This window comes from Panthera pardus, unplaced genomic scaffold (assembly GCF_024362965.1).
Source record: "Panthera pardus isolate Hobbes unplaced genomic scaffold, ASM2436296v1 HiC_scaffold_2, whole genome shotgun sequence".
Classification (NCBI taxonomy): domain Eukaryota; kingdom Metazoa; phylum Chordata; class Mammalia; order Carnivora; family Felidae; genus Panthera; species Panthera pardus.
In genome coordinates this window covers 102,340,695-102,357,273 of record NW_026526765.1, presented here as the reverse complement: position 1 = coordinate 102,357,273, position 16,579 = coordinate 102,340,695, and the positions used below count along the sequence as shown (strand labels likewise).

Genomic DNA, 16,579 nt, shown 5'->3' with positions numbered 1-16,579 from the left:
TTTCTTTTATACAATTTGTTTCATACAATCATTCATTGTATTTCTTTATACTCGTTTCATTTTTTTAAATTGGGCAATTTATAGTTCATGTTTCATTCCTGATTTTAGAAATTTGAGTTCTCTCTTTTTTCTTGGTCAGTCTAGCTAAATGTTTGTCAATTTGTTGATATTTTCAAAGAAGCAGCTTTTGGTTTCATTGATTTTCTCTGTTGTCTTTCTATTCTCTTTCACTAACTTCTGCTCTAATATTATTTCCTCTTTCTTCTTGCTTTAGGTTTAGTTTGCTCTTCTTTTTTCAGTTCCTTACAATTGAAGATTAGGTTATTTATCTGAAATTAAATTTTTTAAAAAAAATATTGGTATTTACTGCTATAAATTTTCCTCTGAGCACTGCTTTATCTCCATTCCACAAATTTTTATATGCTGTGTTTTTATTTTCACTCATCTTAAGTTATTTTCTAATTTCCTTTGTGGTGATTTCTTTTTTGACCCATTGGTTATTTAAGAGTGTGTTATTTAATTTCTGCACTTACGAATTCTTCAAATTTCCTTGTGTCATCAATTTCTATTTCATTCCACTATGGTTGGAGAACATAATCTATTTTCAATCTTGTTGATTTATTGAGGCTCATTTTACAGCTTAACGTATGGTGTATTCTGGAGAATGTTCCCTGTGTACTTGAGAAGATTGTGTGTTTGCTACTTTTGGGCAATGTGTTCTTTTTTTTTATTTTTCTTATTTTTTATTTTTTAATATATGAAATTTACTGTCAAATTGGTTTCCATACAACACCCAGTGCTCATCCCAAAAGGTGCCCTCCTCAATACCCATCACCCACCCTGCCCTCCCTCCCACCCCCCCATCAACTCTCAGTTTGTTCTCAGTTTTTAACAGTCTCTTATGCTTTGGCTCTCTCCCACTCTAACCTCTTTTTTTTTTTTTTTCCTTCCCCTCCCCCATGGGTTTCTGTTACGTTTCTCAGGATCCACATAAGAGTGAAACCATATGGTATCTGTCTTTCTCTGTATGGCTTATTTCACTTAGCATCACACTCTCCAGATCCATCCACGTTGCTACAAAAGGCCATATTTCATTTTTTCTCATTGCCACGTAGTATTCCATTGTGTATATAAACCACAATTTCTTTATCCATTCATCAGTTGATGGACATTTAGGCTCTTTCCATAATTTGGCTATTGTTGAGAGTGCTGCTATAAACATTGGGGTACAGGTGCCCCTATGCATCAGTACTCCTGTATCCCTTGGATAAATTCCTAGCAGTGCTATTGCTGGGTCATAGGGTAGGTCTATTTTTAATTTTCTGAGGAACCTCCACACTGCTTTCCAGAGCGGCTGCACCAATTTGCATTCCCACCAACAGTGCAAGAGGGTTCCCGTTTCTCCACATCCTCTCCAGCATCTATAGTCTCCTGATTTCTTCATTTTGGCCACTCTGATTGGCGTGAGGTGATATCTGAGTGTGGTTTTGATTTGTATTTCCCTGATAAGGAGCGACGTTGAACATCTTTTCATGTGCCTATTGGCCATCTGGATGTCTTCTTTAGAGAAGTGTCTATTCATGTTTTCTGCCCATTTCTTCGCTGGGTTATTTGTTTTTCAGATGTGGAGTTTGATGAGCTCTTTATAGAGTTTGGATACTAGCCCTTTGTCCAATATGTCATTTGCAAATATCTTTTCCCATTCCGTTGGTTGCCTTTTAGTTTTGTTGGTTGTTTCCTTTGCTGTGCAGAAGCTTTTTATCTTCATAAGGTCCCAGTAATTCACTTTTGCTTTTAATTCCCTTGCCTTTGGGGATGTGCCGAGTAAGAGATTGCTACGGCTGAGGTCAGGTCTTTTCCTGCTTTCTCCTCTAAGGTTTTGATGGTTTCCTGTCTCACATTCAGGTCCTTTATCCATTTTGAGTTTATTTTTGTGAATGGTGTGAGAAAGTGGTCTAGTTTCAACCTTCTGCATGTTGCTGTCCAATTCTCCCAGCACCATTTGTTAAAGAGACTGTCTTTTTTCCATTGGATGTTCTTTCCTGCTGTGTCAAAGATGAGTTGGCCATACGTTTGTGGGTCTAGTTCTGGGGTTTCTATTCTATTCCATTGGTCTATGTGTCTGTTTTTGTGCCAATACTGGGCAATGTGTTCTTAAAGTGATCTGATAGGTCTAGTTGCTTTATGATGTCATACATTATAAAGTTGGCTTGTACAATCTTGGATATATTACATAACGGAAATTATGAAGAAATTCTCAACAAAATATTCTGAAGGGGACGTGACTGGGGCTTTGCCGGCCTCACTATGTCTGCCATTTTTAATTTTCAGAGTCGGTTGACTGTAATCTTTTTGCTTATATATTCCTGTGCTTATATCCCATCCTTGGCACACAGCCTCCTGGACAGAAATAAAACTGGATTGTTGGGTATATTTTGGAAATGCTCCAGAATTGGTGAACAGAAGAGTCTTTATGTTGCAGTATGCTGTATAGTGATGGCCTTCAGCTTCTTCTTCATACAGTAGCCTGGGAAAATATCATAATTTAATTGCCATCAGATTTCAGTAAGAAAAAAGGATTTATCTGCAGAAAATAATGGAATGAATGGTTAGCTCTTTTATCTTAGAACATTGAATGAGATAAGTTTTCAGCTGCTGTTCTCTATTTTTGTTGTTGGATCAAAGTTCTGAATAAATAAGATGTAACCATTTAACACTCAGAGTTTAACATGTCTGTAGCAATCAGCCTCATTATTGTCACTACAACATTGCATTTTGCAAATGTTATTCTGTCGTGTCAGATACCAGTTTGTAGTGAGGTTATATTTATATCTTATGTCTCTAAGGCATATAATGGAAAACAAAATTGATAAAGTACTCAAGTTCCTTTCATTGTGATTTGGAAATGAGAAATCTTTACAGAATGAGAAAAAAAATATTCTGAGGGAATCCATGAATTTTGATAATTATCTCTACCTGGTGGGACTGTGAGTGGCTTTCCCCCTTATTCTCTTTTCCTATATTTTCCATGTTTGTTGTGACGAGCATGTATTATGTAATACTGATAAAATAAACTTAAATTAAAAAAATCAGACAAAATGGAAGCATACAGTTGGAGAGACTTACTGAAGGAGGTAATGAAATTCTGGTAAGATTAATCCAGATATATTTCTCACCAAAAAACATTGTGCAAACAGCAGGTCCTCAGTAGCTGTATGTTGAATCGAATATGATAGCTTTCCATCTGTCTAAACATTAAATATAAATATCAGGAATTGACTGGTCACTTTGGCTTTCATGTTAAACTTGTAGACTTAGTGCAGCTCATATGTGTAAGGTGTGAGAAAAGAAACCTCTAAGGACTGGACTCTTGAATCTTTCCTTTTTTGAGGATGAATCTCCTATTATCTGCCAACAGCCTTGCTGTTGTCAGTAAGATTGCCTGTTTTTGGGTTTGGCAACTCCATAGCCAGTATTTTTTTATTTTATGCCAGAGGAATCTCAATTAAAGTTTTGCAGGCTATGTTTTGCTAATTGTTCAACATATTAGCAAATTTTAAGTTCCTACTCTATGAAATAATTATGTGTACTTGTTTCTGATTAGAGCACCAACAAAGAGATTTATTGGTTTATGTCCATGTTTGATCTGAAAAGTTTTGCAATGGTTTGAAGACGATGGAGTTATTTTCTACAACCTTCAAGGAATTTTGCTTTAATGTACATTTTGGAAAGCTTAAAATACAGCATTGCTGTGACTTCTAACTGCCCCATTCTCGCTTGCAAGCAGAGCATTTGCAGAATCAGCATTTCTTGCAATAGGATCATGTTGTAAAATGTGGTGCCATCTGCAAATAGATTAATAATATGTGAGGCAGTGCCAGTTTTTATGCCTTATAATTTGGGATGATTCTCATCACAACTGTGAGTGGTTCTATTGTGAAAGCAGAAGGAATAAGTAGATTGCGGTCTTGATTCTCACTAGATTGCAGTCTAGACTACATTTATTTTGGGGCAAGGCTTAGGTTCTTACACAGAGAAATAATAACCTAAAACACATTTCTCTTAAATCCTATTTTCTTTCTATTTCTGAAGAAATACTCCCTCTAGGGGGTTTCTAAATGCATGAACACATATTTTTTTTTTTGCAATTTATGGTAGTGAATTAAATAAAAATTTCCTCCATCAGTGTGTGCCAAGTTCCCGTTCCTAATAAATCTGCTATGTTTAGGAGTGACAGGAGTACAAGTATTAGAGGAAAACACTTGCCCTTCTGTTTTATTCTTCATTTGGCCTCTGAAAATTTATCATTGGAATATTTAAGTTGCTAACTTAGGAGTTTCAGGATACCAGCAGGCTACTCTGGACCAAAAAAGCTGATGATTATGTCTCCCTTAAGTTTTGAGAGGAATGTTTTAATATAAGGGTTGGAGGAGGCATGACGGTGCCTTGGGTAGAAACTGATGCACCTTCAAACCAAGTATTCTTGAAGTGTTTGACCTGAATTTATTTAGGGGAAAAGCTGAGCACTCTGTGGACTAAGGAGGACACTTCAGACCCCTGTTTTTAGTTTAGTTTAGTTTTTTTAGCTCTGATCCCAGACTTCCATACCATACTCCGTGTAACAAAGATCTTGCAATGAATTTGAGCACTACTTTTTGCTTTTTAATGGAATAAGGAAAAGATAATGAAAAACACTTGTGGAACCATCATATGAAACAAAAAAAATTGAATATTTGGTCATATTTGCTTCATATCTTCTTCTCTCTCTTTTTATTTCTTTGTTTTAAAAAGTTCATTTATTTATTTTGAGAGACAGAGAGAGAGAGAGAGAGAGAGAGAGAGAGAGAGAAGGCGAGGCAGAAAGAGAGAGAGAGGGAGAGAGAGAAACCCAAGTAGACTCTGTGCCATCAGTGCAGAGCCTGACGTGGGGCTCGATCCCATGAACCATGAGATCATGACCTGAGCCAAAATAAAGAGTCAGAAGCTTAACTGACTGTACCACCCAGGGGCTCCATCTCTGTATCTTTTAAATAGGATAAAATATTACACATAAAGGTGAAGGCCCATTTCCCCTCACTCTCCCCAGAGGAAATGCTATCATGAATTTGGCTGTGAATTGAGCCCATATGTATATACTTCTATGAATCTGTAAACAATATGGAATGATGCTGTGCATTTTTGACATTTATATGAATGGTAGTATCCTTCATGCAATGTTCCAAAACAGTTTTTTTCCCCATTAAATGTTGTATTTTTAAGCACTATCCTGATTGGTTTCCCGGAAACTTGTCCAACTAATCCACCCTTGAATTTGCCTCTGTTAATTTGTGAAGTCCATCATTAGGATACTCTTATAATATCCAGTTTGAAAACTTATTTATATGTTAAACAAAGATTTCTCTAACTTATAAGGATTCTTAAAATATTTAAGTTGGAGAATTCTACCTAAAATCAACGCTTAGCTTAATAAAAAATAGGGGCACCTGGGTGGCTCAGGCAGTTGGGCCTCTGACTTTGGCTCAGGTCATGATTTCATGGTTCATGGGTTCGAGACCCATGTCAGGTTCTGCGCTGGCAGTGCAGAGCCTTCTTGGGATTCTCTTTCTCTCCCTCTCGCTCGCTGCCCCTCTCCCACTTGTGTTCTCTCTCTCTCAAAATAAATAAAGTTAAAAAAAAAAGAACAAAAACTGTCATCACAGATTGATGTGTTTTTGCACCATAAAGCAAAAACACTAATGTCTTTGGATTTGGGATATTCATTTTTATTAAGAATAAAAACCATTTATCAGACCCCAATTTAAAAGAAAGTAGCTTGGGGCACCTGGGTGGCTCAGTAGGTTAGGCGTCCGACTTCGGCTCAGGTCATGATCTCACGGTCCATGAGTTCGAGCCCCGCTTCGGGCTCTGTGCTGACAGCTCAGAGCCTGGAGCCTGTTTCAGATTCTGTGTCTCCCTCTCTCTCTGCCCCTCCCCTGTTCATGCTGTCTCTCTCTGTCTCAAAAATAAATAAACGTTAAAAAAAATTAAAAAAAAAATAAATAAAAGAAAGTAGCTTGGTCGGTTAAGCATTTGACTTCGGCTCAGGTCATGATCTTGCAGTTCGTCAGTTTGAGCCTCCCATCTGGCTTTGTGCTGACAGCTCAGAGCCTGGAGGCTACTTCAGATTCTGTGTGTCCCTCTCTCTGCCCCTCCCCCCCCTCAAAAATAAATAAACATTAAAAAATAAAAAAAGAAAGTAACTATACTGTAAATACAACATAAACTAGATATTTAAGGAGTGGGTAAAATGACAAAACGAAATGTTTCTATATGTATTTTATCTTCAGTACATTTTGTACTATTCAATGAAGCTAGAGTTACATAAATCATCCCATGTTTGTTATTTATTATAATTTCTGCGAATGTGAGAATTGAAAATAGGAATTACTGAGAAAGTAAATAAATTTTCTGTTTAGTTGCAAGTAGCTGAAGCTTCCTGCGGTTGCCATTTCGGCAGTCCCCACTGGGTGGCAGCAGCAGCCTGCTCAACCCCCCAGCACTGGCAGCATCCAACATGGCATCCTTTCCTGATCTGGTAGCCAGAAAGCTGTAATTATGTGGATTCTGAGTTGGAAGGCAGGATGGTTATTTACAGGGACTCCCTCAAAATATTGTTAATATAGCATTGTGTAATCATAGTAGTATTGATGCATGTATCATGGAGGGTTTTTTTTTTCCTTCTAATTTCTTTTTCTCCCCCTCCAAATAAACATTTTCTCCCATCTGTGTGGGCAACTGTGTATATACAAATAATCATTTTATCTCAAACCCACCACAGTATGAGCCAAGATATTGTCAAATATTAAACAAACACAATATGAGAAACATCGCCTCCCCCACCGAGATGCTGTAAACTACCGTTTAAGTGACAGGAGAGGTGCCAGTATCTTTGGGAATGCTTTCTTACTCATTGTGAGAGCGTCACTTCCTAAGAGCATGTGGCACTACTCAGTCTTTGTAATGGCTATGGAATGGCTATATGGCACATGCTATTCCCATTAATGTCCGCTGAGATTCAGAGATAGTTGGGATGCAGAGTATTTCCAGCTTGTGTTAGTAATGTGCTCTTATAAGATGGACAACTGTAGAATAAGGGTGGCATTAGCGATTTCATTTAGGAAGACACCCAAATCTGCTTTTAGGAGCCCTCTACCTCGTATGTTGCCTCTAATAATGAGTGATGATCCTTGAAACCCCAGATATTGGCAACTACGCGGGGTCCTTCTAAGAGAGGAGAGTGTTTTAATTGGGTTTAGTGATTCACGTTTTTCAAGGTGAGTTTCCCCAGCCCTGGGGATATGGGATGATGTGCGAGGCATTTGGCAAAGCACAGGACAGATGTGGCATATATTCTTCCAGGGTCATATCTGCTCCTTGGACAATATAACACATTGTTATTGGGTTCTTATAAGTAAATCTGGAATCGAAGGAACATTCACACTAATTTGAAGATAAAGTACAAGTCTTCAGTGAAGTGTTTTGCTTGTGATGGGCTGCTTCACTTTATATCTTGCAGACATTCTGGAGCCACGTGTTTTCTCTCTCCTGCCTTCGGAAGAAATAGTAGATGGAAAGGAAGAAATTTGAGAAGCACTAACCAATTAGCATGGATTTATTTAACATTAGCACCCACCTGTTACCTATAGTAGAGCTAACACTGGCCATGAACCGTAGGACTAGTGCATTTTGAATGGCCGGTTGGTGTTTAGAGCAATGAGGCCCTGTGAGGCCCTAACAGGGCACCAAATTGGGAGTTTTTGGACAGAAGAGGGATGGCACCAGGGCACTGGCTGCCTCATGATGGTCAGAGGCACCATATATTTTACAGTTTTCCCATGAAATACCTGGGACCCTTCTTGGTCTCCAGACTTCTTCCCCTGATATTTTTTCTCCTTAGCCTGGTTACTTCCTTAATTAAATCTCTCCTGATCTGCACGGGGGTCCACACCATCTGAAATGTGAATACTTGGCATTTGGACTCCTTCATTCTAGATCCTACTCATTCAGGACCATCTTGCTTAGGTCCCACCCCTTCAGATCAGAGATGGTTTGGATCCTCTGGTACACATTCTTAAGCCTTCCCGGGCTTCTCACCTGAACTCCTTACGTTGGCTTTTATGGCTCTTCATGGTCTGGCTCTTGGCTTCTCTTCATTTCCCATTCTCCAGGCCCCCGTCGTGATTCAGCCACACTGGTGTTCGCGCCGTTCCTCAAACGTTTCGAGTCATTCCTTTCTCAGGGCCTTGTCTTGCTGTTTGTTCTTCCAGGAACGCTCTCCTAATACCAGTTTGGGTTGCCGCCTCACATCTTCCACGTCCACCCACCAATGTGACTTGATGGGCGAGACCCCTTCCCAAATTACCTTCTTGACGTGGCCCCCTGTCACTCGTTATCACTTTATCTTGATTTTCTTGATTTCTTGATTTTCTTCAGAGTCCTGATCACTACCTGCCATGTCATGTATTTATACATTCATCTATCTGCCTTCCCCTTTCCCTCCACCAGACCATAAAATCCATTAGGGTGGGGCCATTATCTTGTTCAACGCTGTATCACCAGAACCGCAAATAGTGCCTGGCTTACAGTGAGTGCTCAAAACAAATTTGTTGTACGGGTGGCTCAGCTCTGCCGTTTTACAGATCTGAGCACCGAGTCCAGGGATGTATATAAGGCCAGGGGCTAGTGAGTGGGAGAACTGGCGGGCTTCTTCTCCGATGGCTCCTATGAGGCTGACCATTTCCATTTCTGAGCATGATAGTGCCCACTCTCTGTACCTTTCCATCTCACAACTGACTGTGTCTTGCCTTGTCTTATTCTTAAGTTGCTTCATATGTGGGTCGTGTCTCCATAACTAGATTATAAGCACCTTGAAGGCAGGCACAGTGACCTTTTCTTGTATTTACGGTGTGTAGCACCATGTCAGGAACCCAAAAGATGGTTAATGAATGATTATTAAATTCTTACTTTTTTTTTTTTAAAAGAAGTGTTATCTGGAAAATGTATGCAATTTATATATTGAGGCTAATGGGTCATTTTTTAGAGTTAGGAATCCTGAATGCTTTCTGTGATTTTTAAAAGGCTGTCTCTTTACTCCTGACTCTCATAGTTCTATAAATTTTGGGAAGAGCAAAAGATACGTTTCCTCTTTTGGCATTTAACATCAAAAAGAAATGTTTGCTTTAGCAAGATGCGGCAAAACAAAGATCCCCAGGGACCACAGAGCTGTCGCCAGCACTGGGTTTTAGAAACGGCTGGCTAGTTTTATTACCAGTTAATGGCATTTGTAGTGGTGCTTTGGCAAATAACCATGAGAAATCAATTGTCAGGCATGGATGGTGTGAGAAAATTACCGTCAGTCTCTTGAAAATTTGCTGGGAATGAGGACTACGGGTCAGTAACTGCGTCAAGTGCGTGAAGACTAAGGCAAAGGGTTTACCCTGGGTGCGTGCTGTTCAAGAAGGAGGAAGATTTGGTGGTGCCTGATGCTAATGCACCTCTTCTCACCACGTACACAGTCACTCAGGAGGGCTCTGAGCAGCACCTTCTTTATCTGGCAGAATTATCCCATTTCATTCATCCTGCAAATATAAGGAGTGTTTTCAGCAGTGCCTGAGAAAATCCTGAGTCCTGGGTCTGAAAGATACTTCATTATAGTGGTTAAGAGGATATGTGTGTTTGAACCCTGCCTCTACCAGTTACTTGCTCTAAGATCTTGGGCAAGTTATTTAAGCTCTCTCTAAGCATGTTTTCTTCTCTGTTAAATGGAAATAAAAAAATGGTACCAAACGCGTGGGTTGTTGTGTAAGTGAGGAGCTATAGGTGAAGTGCTTATCACATTATCTGACGAACAGGAAGGGGTCAAAGCATTTTACTTTTTTATGTTTATTTTTTAAAATGCTTTTATTATTTATTTTAGAGAGAGAGATAGAGTGCGAGTGGGGTAGGGGCAGAGAGAGTGGGAGACACAGAATCTGAAGCAGGCTCCAGGCTCTGAGCTGTCAGCACAGAGCCCGACATGGGACTCAAACCCATGAACTGTGAGATCATGACCTGAGCTGAAGTCGGATGCTTAACGGACTGAGCCACCCAGGTGCCCCTTTATTTTTTTATTTTTATTTTTTTAAATGTTTATTTTTAGAGACAGAGAGAGAGAGAGAGAAAGAGAGAGAGCACCTGTGCAAGTGGGGGAGAGGCAGAGAGGGAGAGAGAGAGCATCCCAAGGAGGCCCCACGCTGTCACCACAGAGCCCAACGTGGGGCTTGATCTCACAGACTGTGAAATCATTACCTGAGCCAAAATCATGAGTTAGATACTCAACCAACTGGGCCACCCAGGCGCCCCTAAAAGCATTTGATTTGTTTAATTAAAATTTGTAACATTTACTTATTTTTGAGAGACAGAGAGAGACAGAGTGCAAGTGGGGGTGGGGCAGGGAGAGAGAGAAAGAGAGAGAGAGAGGCAGAATCCTAAGCAGGCTCCAGGCTCTGAGCCTGATGCAGTGCTTGAACTCATGAACCATGAGATCATGACCTGAGCTGAAGTGGGTTCCTTAACTGACTGAGCCACTCAGGTCCCTCAAAGCATTTTAAATAAGTAAATACATGTGCTTGAGTAAAGAAGGGAGGAACCAGTCCAGCCAGTAGTTTTCCTGTCCTCCCAAACTATCCTGCTTATTTCTACCCCAGCTCCCCCTGCCCCCCAACTTCCCCAAGAAACGAGTCACAATTCTTTGGGATACTGGTTCACTCCTCAGTCAGCAACCCAGCAGAATTATTTTTCCTAGCCATTTCAGGCTCTGTGCTTGCGGATACCAAGTTACCTGGATTGGAGGTGAGTACAGAGCTAGGTGAAAACTGTTGAAGCGACCCAGGCCAGGAAGCCACCTGTCCTCACCAAATCTTTGGGGAGTGAAAGTGGCCCTGATGTCAAGGGTGGCCATCCGTTCCTTCTCCAGGGAGAGCAAGACGCCAAACTGAGGCTTACCGTGAGATTCTGGGTACTGAGGCAAACTTAGATTTGCAGTTCTGAAGTGAGCTGGGAGCCCAGCTCTTTGGGTCAATTTCACGCATGATTTCTTTGCGTAAAGTATCCACAGCGAGCGGAAGTATTGGAGAATGTAAATTTGGGCAGAGGACGATCCTCTTTTAAGATTGGGCGCATTGGTTGTAGGGCTAAGCACTGGCCCACTGACAATAAATACGCTGCCTCTGATCTCTGGGTTCCTTGTTGGTTGACAAGCTCTTACAGAAACAAAGGAAGTGGTGGTCTAACAGGGACTGTCCCTTGTGGGGACCGTAAGTAGCTGAGACTGTTACCATCTGCTCATCTCAATTCAAATATTTAACAGGAGGTTGAAAACACAGAAGTTACTATGAAATTACCAGTTTATCTCCTGAACTTAATTTCTGTCGAGGAGGGGGAAGGGTCCCTTGTGGTAGGCGTCTGTTTTTCAGTTTTGGAGATTGCCAGGAGATGGCGCTAGGGCTTGGTTCTTAATGAATCCTTGGCGTACCAAAGAAAAGAAAATGCTTGGTGTAGTCTGTCTTTTGACAAAACCTTTCTTTCTCAGGAAATCTGAACAGAAACCCTGGCCTTGGCATTCCTCGGGTTAAATGCTCATCTCTTTTCATTTGGCAAAGAATTGAGTTTCTTGTCATGGTGCCCTACATTTTCAGTTAGAGAATCTCCATCATTGGATCTTGCTGCTTCTGGTGTTGTCTCGGAATATTTGCTAACGAAAAACAGAATCAAGCTTGGGGATTTTAAATGAATAAGATTAGAACTTTCCAGTAGGTTGCATGAAAAAAATACTAGAGATCGTGTTATTTGGAAAAGAGTAGGTGTTTTGGAGTATACCTTTTTTTTTTTTCCTTTTTAGATCCTTTTCACTAAATCTGCTGCAGTTAGCTCAGAAGCCAATATAGCTGATGCAAGAGATTCCAGCACTTTCTACCAGGCAGTGTTTATACTTCAGGGCTGATTTCCTACCAAGATTAATAAAAATAACCACCACAACATAAAAACTGCTTTATGGGCTTGCTTCCTGCATGCCACTGCTGGTGCTGAGCACGAAGCACTCATCGTATCATTTAATCCTTGTGATAATCTTCTGGAATACATACTTTATCATCACATTCTTCAGGCCAGAAAATTGGAGCTTAGGTTCTATAATCTGCCCAAAGTCACTCAACTAGTGAGCAGCAGAGCAGGGGTTGAAATCCAGAAATATGATTCCACGTCCTCATGTTGGACCACTGTGCCCACTGAGGCAGAGACTGTGGGGGATAACTGGGCACCCTGGAGGGAGTGCTCAGTGGTTCCAGGGAGCTCAGTGGGCTGGCAGCACACAGGTATAGAGGTGTGGGAGTCAGCACTGAGCCACATCACATGGTTTCTCGCATCCGGGGACACAGGATTCAAGCTTCTGAGACCTGCACAATCTGAGCTCTGCTTCCCTCCCCTCTCCTGCTTGATTGCCACTCTTCAGGTACTTTTCTTTTTCCATAATTTGCTAAGCCCATTTCTACCTCAGGGCCTTTGCACCTGCTGATCTTCTGCCTGGAGTTCTCTTCCCTCAAATCCTCACAGGGCTGGCTGTTTTTTCTCAGGGTCCAGTGTAGATATGACCTCCTTAGACAGCGCTTTCTTGCCACATGATCTGATAAGGCTCCTCAGGTCTTTCTTATCCTATCACTCTCTTTCATCCTCTTCCTTGCCCTTGTGATGATCTCTGTGTTCTCAATTCATTAGCTGGTTTGTTTACCTGGATATTATGTTTTCTCTCTCATTAGAATGTAAGCTCTATGAGATAGGGATCCTGACAGTCTGGTTCACTGCTGTATTCCTAGAACCTAGAACACTCCCAACACAGAGGAGGTGACTAATAAATATTTATTAATTGAATATGGTGGGAGGATGTGATAGTGATGGGATAGGTCATGGGAGTCGTGGTGTCACCCAGCAGCAAGCTCCCAGTACCATTGGAAAGTCCAGGCTGGCATGAAACATTTGATGCTCAATCCCTGGCAAAAGTCAGGGAAGCCATATTTAAAATAGTGGTTAAAAAACATAGACCTGGGGCTTAGCTGCCTGGGTTTACATCCTGACTCTGATACCCACTGGCTGTGTGACCTTGGCTAAATTATCTCGCTCTTTTCTGCCTCAGTTTCCTCATCAGTAGGTTGAATAATAATAATGATAATAATAGTAATGCCAACCTCATGTGATTGTTATGAGGATTAAATGAGCTGATGGGTGTGGTGTGCTTGGATGCTGCCTGGCAGAGCACTCTACAAATAACTGTCAAATACATAAAAGTGTAATCAAGCAAAAACCCTGTGACTGTAGAAATTTGGACAAAGGAAAATGTTAGTGTGAAGAAAGGCCCTGCTTCTTGGAGGAACCTGGATTGGATTCGATTGTGTTTGGATTGAGGGAGACAGGGGAGTAGGAGGGAAAGTTTGCATTTGTTCTGGTCCCTAATTGCTGTGCAGATATAGATTCAAGAGCGGTTTTTTGAGCATGAGGAAAATGATTGACAGACATTCTCCCCCACCCCTCCATCACCTATCCCCCAAAGTATTCTAGGAATTCACTATATATAATGGGATTTTTTAGAGCATTCATCTTGTTTGGATTTAGCACATAACAGTGATTCTCTTCAAAGTAAACAACCCATAGCCTCTTCCCCTCAAGCCAAGGTCCTAGATGAAGTACAGGCTCTGAAGTGAATCTCAGTTGGGTCTAGGATGACTCAACTTGGGAGAAATGTGAATTCCTTACTCTCTTCTCTTGATTAAGTTCAAGCGACATGCACTGAGCACTAACTTTGTGCAAGGTAGATATGCAGAGTGTGGAGAGGGTGATAAACGATGACATCCCTGATGACATAAGGATCTGGAAGAATTTTCAAATTAATGGTGATCCAGAGCCTGGAGCACAGTGTGTAGGGTTTGGTTTTCCCAAAGGGGAAACCAAAATGGAAGCAGAGAGAGGAACAAGACAGAAACCACAGCCCCAGATCAGGACCACATGGCACAGAGTAAAATGGGCTCACAGTCCCCAAGTGGAGGTGGCTCGGAGTGAGATGGAGGCATCTAATGATAGCAGCAACATTGACAGCAAAGCAGAATGTTCATTTTTGTATCAGAGAGGGTGACTTCTGGACGAGGGCTTTGTGCATTTTGAACAAGGTGGGAGATAAATGGAAAGAAGCCTGCTCTCAGCTATAAAGTGGACCTCAAAGCTTTTCTATTGATCGAAGGGAAATAATTACGATGATATCAGGAGAAGAGTCAATGGACTGCCAACACAGAACTACAGGTCTGATTTATGAAATCTCACCCACTCCCAACACATGGCCTCAGGACACAGTGGCAAATAATAGCATTTAATTAAAACACATAAAGCAGAAGTGTCAATGACAGCATATGTCAAAATCAATAAAATGCTAATTTCTAAAGATTGTGTTTGCATGGGGTCTCAAAATTCCACAACAAAGAGCCTTTGTGGAAGGGAGCAGTCTTCCATTTCCTGTGGCTGGGATTATAGACCTGGGAGGTCCTCCAGCTCAAATCCCTATGCAGAAGATAAACTGAGGCCCAGAGAACTGATAGTTTCATAATAGAATTAGTAGTAGGATGATAATCTGACTTTCATCCTGCGGTTTTTCATCCTCTCCACCCTCTCTCTTTGAGTCCCAGAATTATTGGCAGGAATGCCCTCCCTCACTTCACAAGCAGATGCCTGGATACCACCCCATGCCCCAGCTGATGGAAGAAATCTACCCACAGGGGCACAGGTGCCTCTAAATCTTCTCATAACACATGACATCTTCCTTGCCTGACTGCATCTTGACAAAGGTTTTTAATTGGCAACCCGCAGTGTGATATTTCTAAGTAGAATTGCTTCTTTGTGCCTGTAGGTCCCCTCCCAGGCTCTTGGATTTTGGCAGAGCGCTCAAAACATCAGCCTTGCAATCCACTTTATCTTACTGAGATGCATTCTTGGAGGGCAAGAATGGTAGAGGAAACAAATTCTCTTTTAATTCATTTAGAACATAAATCAGTTTTGCAACGAATACGATTTTCTTCCATCCAGGTGATATCACTGGGTTAAATGCTAGTAATCCAAGTAGATTGTGTGGTTTTAGGATCGCATGGGGTTCCCATCACTTTCCAGCTCGCGGTCTGGAAAATTTGGGCATAGAGTACTGGAAACGCTGACTTTTCAAGACGTTGCTTGGCACTGATATCATTGACTAAAATGGAAAATGGGATATGCCTCAAGTCTTAATTGCCTTTGCATGCTTTGACTGGTGAGTCTTATCAAGGATCAACAGTGAAGAAAATAATATTTGGGTTTGTAGAAATGTGGGACTGAGGTGGGCATGGAAATTTCGATCCTAGGATGTCTGATTTCTTCTCACTCCCAGATTCCAGCTGAAAATGCTAACTTTGCCATTGTTCACAGACCAGAGAATGGGTATTCCTTCAGTGGAAAATGATCTGTGCTTTTCTGGTTATTTGGTTCTCTACTGAATGCTCACGAATTCAGGTAGAGTGTGTCTCTGTGTGCAGGTAATTTTGTAACATGGACAAAGAGACCAGGAAATGCTTGGCAAATCCTGCCCAAATTAGAGGTTCTCCCAAACTTTCTAAATGAAAGGGGCTCAGCAATACTGATCTGGTTCGAAGGTGGACAACTAGGGAGTTTGTTCTGTAGCAGAACTTGCATGGTACTTTATTTTTCATTAAAAATTTTTTTTTAACATTTATTCATTTTTGAGAGAGAGAGACAGAGCACAAGCAGGGGAGGGGCAGAGAGAGAGAGGGAGACATAGAATCCAAAGCAGACTCCAGGTTCTGAGCTGTCAACAGAGAGCCTGACACAGGACTCGAACTCACAAACTGCGAGATCATGACCTGAGCCGAAGCTGGACACTTCACTGACTGTGCCACCCAGGAGCCCCTGCGTGGTACTTTAAAATGCCATTTATTAGAAATTTATTTTGTCGTGGGCATGATTCATTTAATCCTCAAAACAATCCTCTGACAGATATTCTCTTCTTAATCCGACCATTCTGACTTCCATTTGAGGCACTGTAACTTGCCCAAGGTCATAGGCAGGTGGCAAAGAAAGGACTCAGGGTGCCTGTGTGGCTCAGTCGGTTAAGTGTCTGACTCTTGATCTCAGCTCAGGTCTCAATCTCAGAGTTGTGAGTTCAAGTCCCATGTCGGGCTCCATGCTGGGTACGAAGCCTACTTGGAAAAAAAATAAAAAGGACTCAAGTCATTGTGGTTTTACTTCAAAACCTGTGTGTTTGGCACTACACCACCCTGCCTCTCATTTACAATCATATTATCTGTTACTTAGATTACATACTTGTTTACGGTGGCTGACAGAGATCATGGGTCTGGGATGGTTCCTCCACCCAAACCGCTTGCCTGAAGGTTCATAGCAGCAGGTGTTTACTCTGAAACGCTTTGTCTATAACTGAAAACAGGATGAATCCAAAGCAGTCTGTGAACTGAGAACCCAC

At 41.3% G+C, this 16,579-nt stretch overlaps 1 protein-coding gene across 1 annotated transcript; it reads left to right on the top strand.

The window, feature by feature from the left end:
• The first annotated feature begins 2,281 nt into the window (after window positions 1-2,281).
• Window positions 2,282-2,562, top strand: LOC109275095 (protein kish-A-like). The gene has a single exon (XM_053907649.1). The coding sequence runs from the start codon at window positions 2,308-2,310 to the stop codon at window positions 2,524-2,526; it is 219 nt and encodes a 72-aa protein (XP_053763624.1). The 5' UTR covers window positions 2,282-2,307; the 3' UTR covers window positions 2,527-2,562.
• The last annotated feature ends 14,017 nt before the right edge of the window (window positions 2,563-16,579 follow it).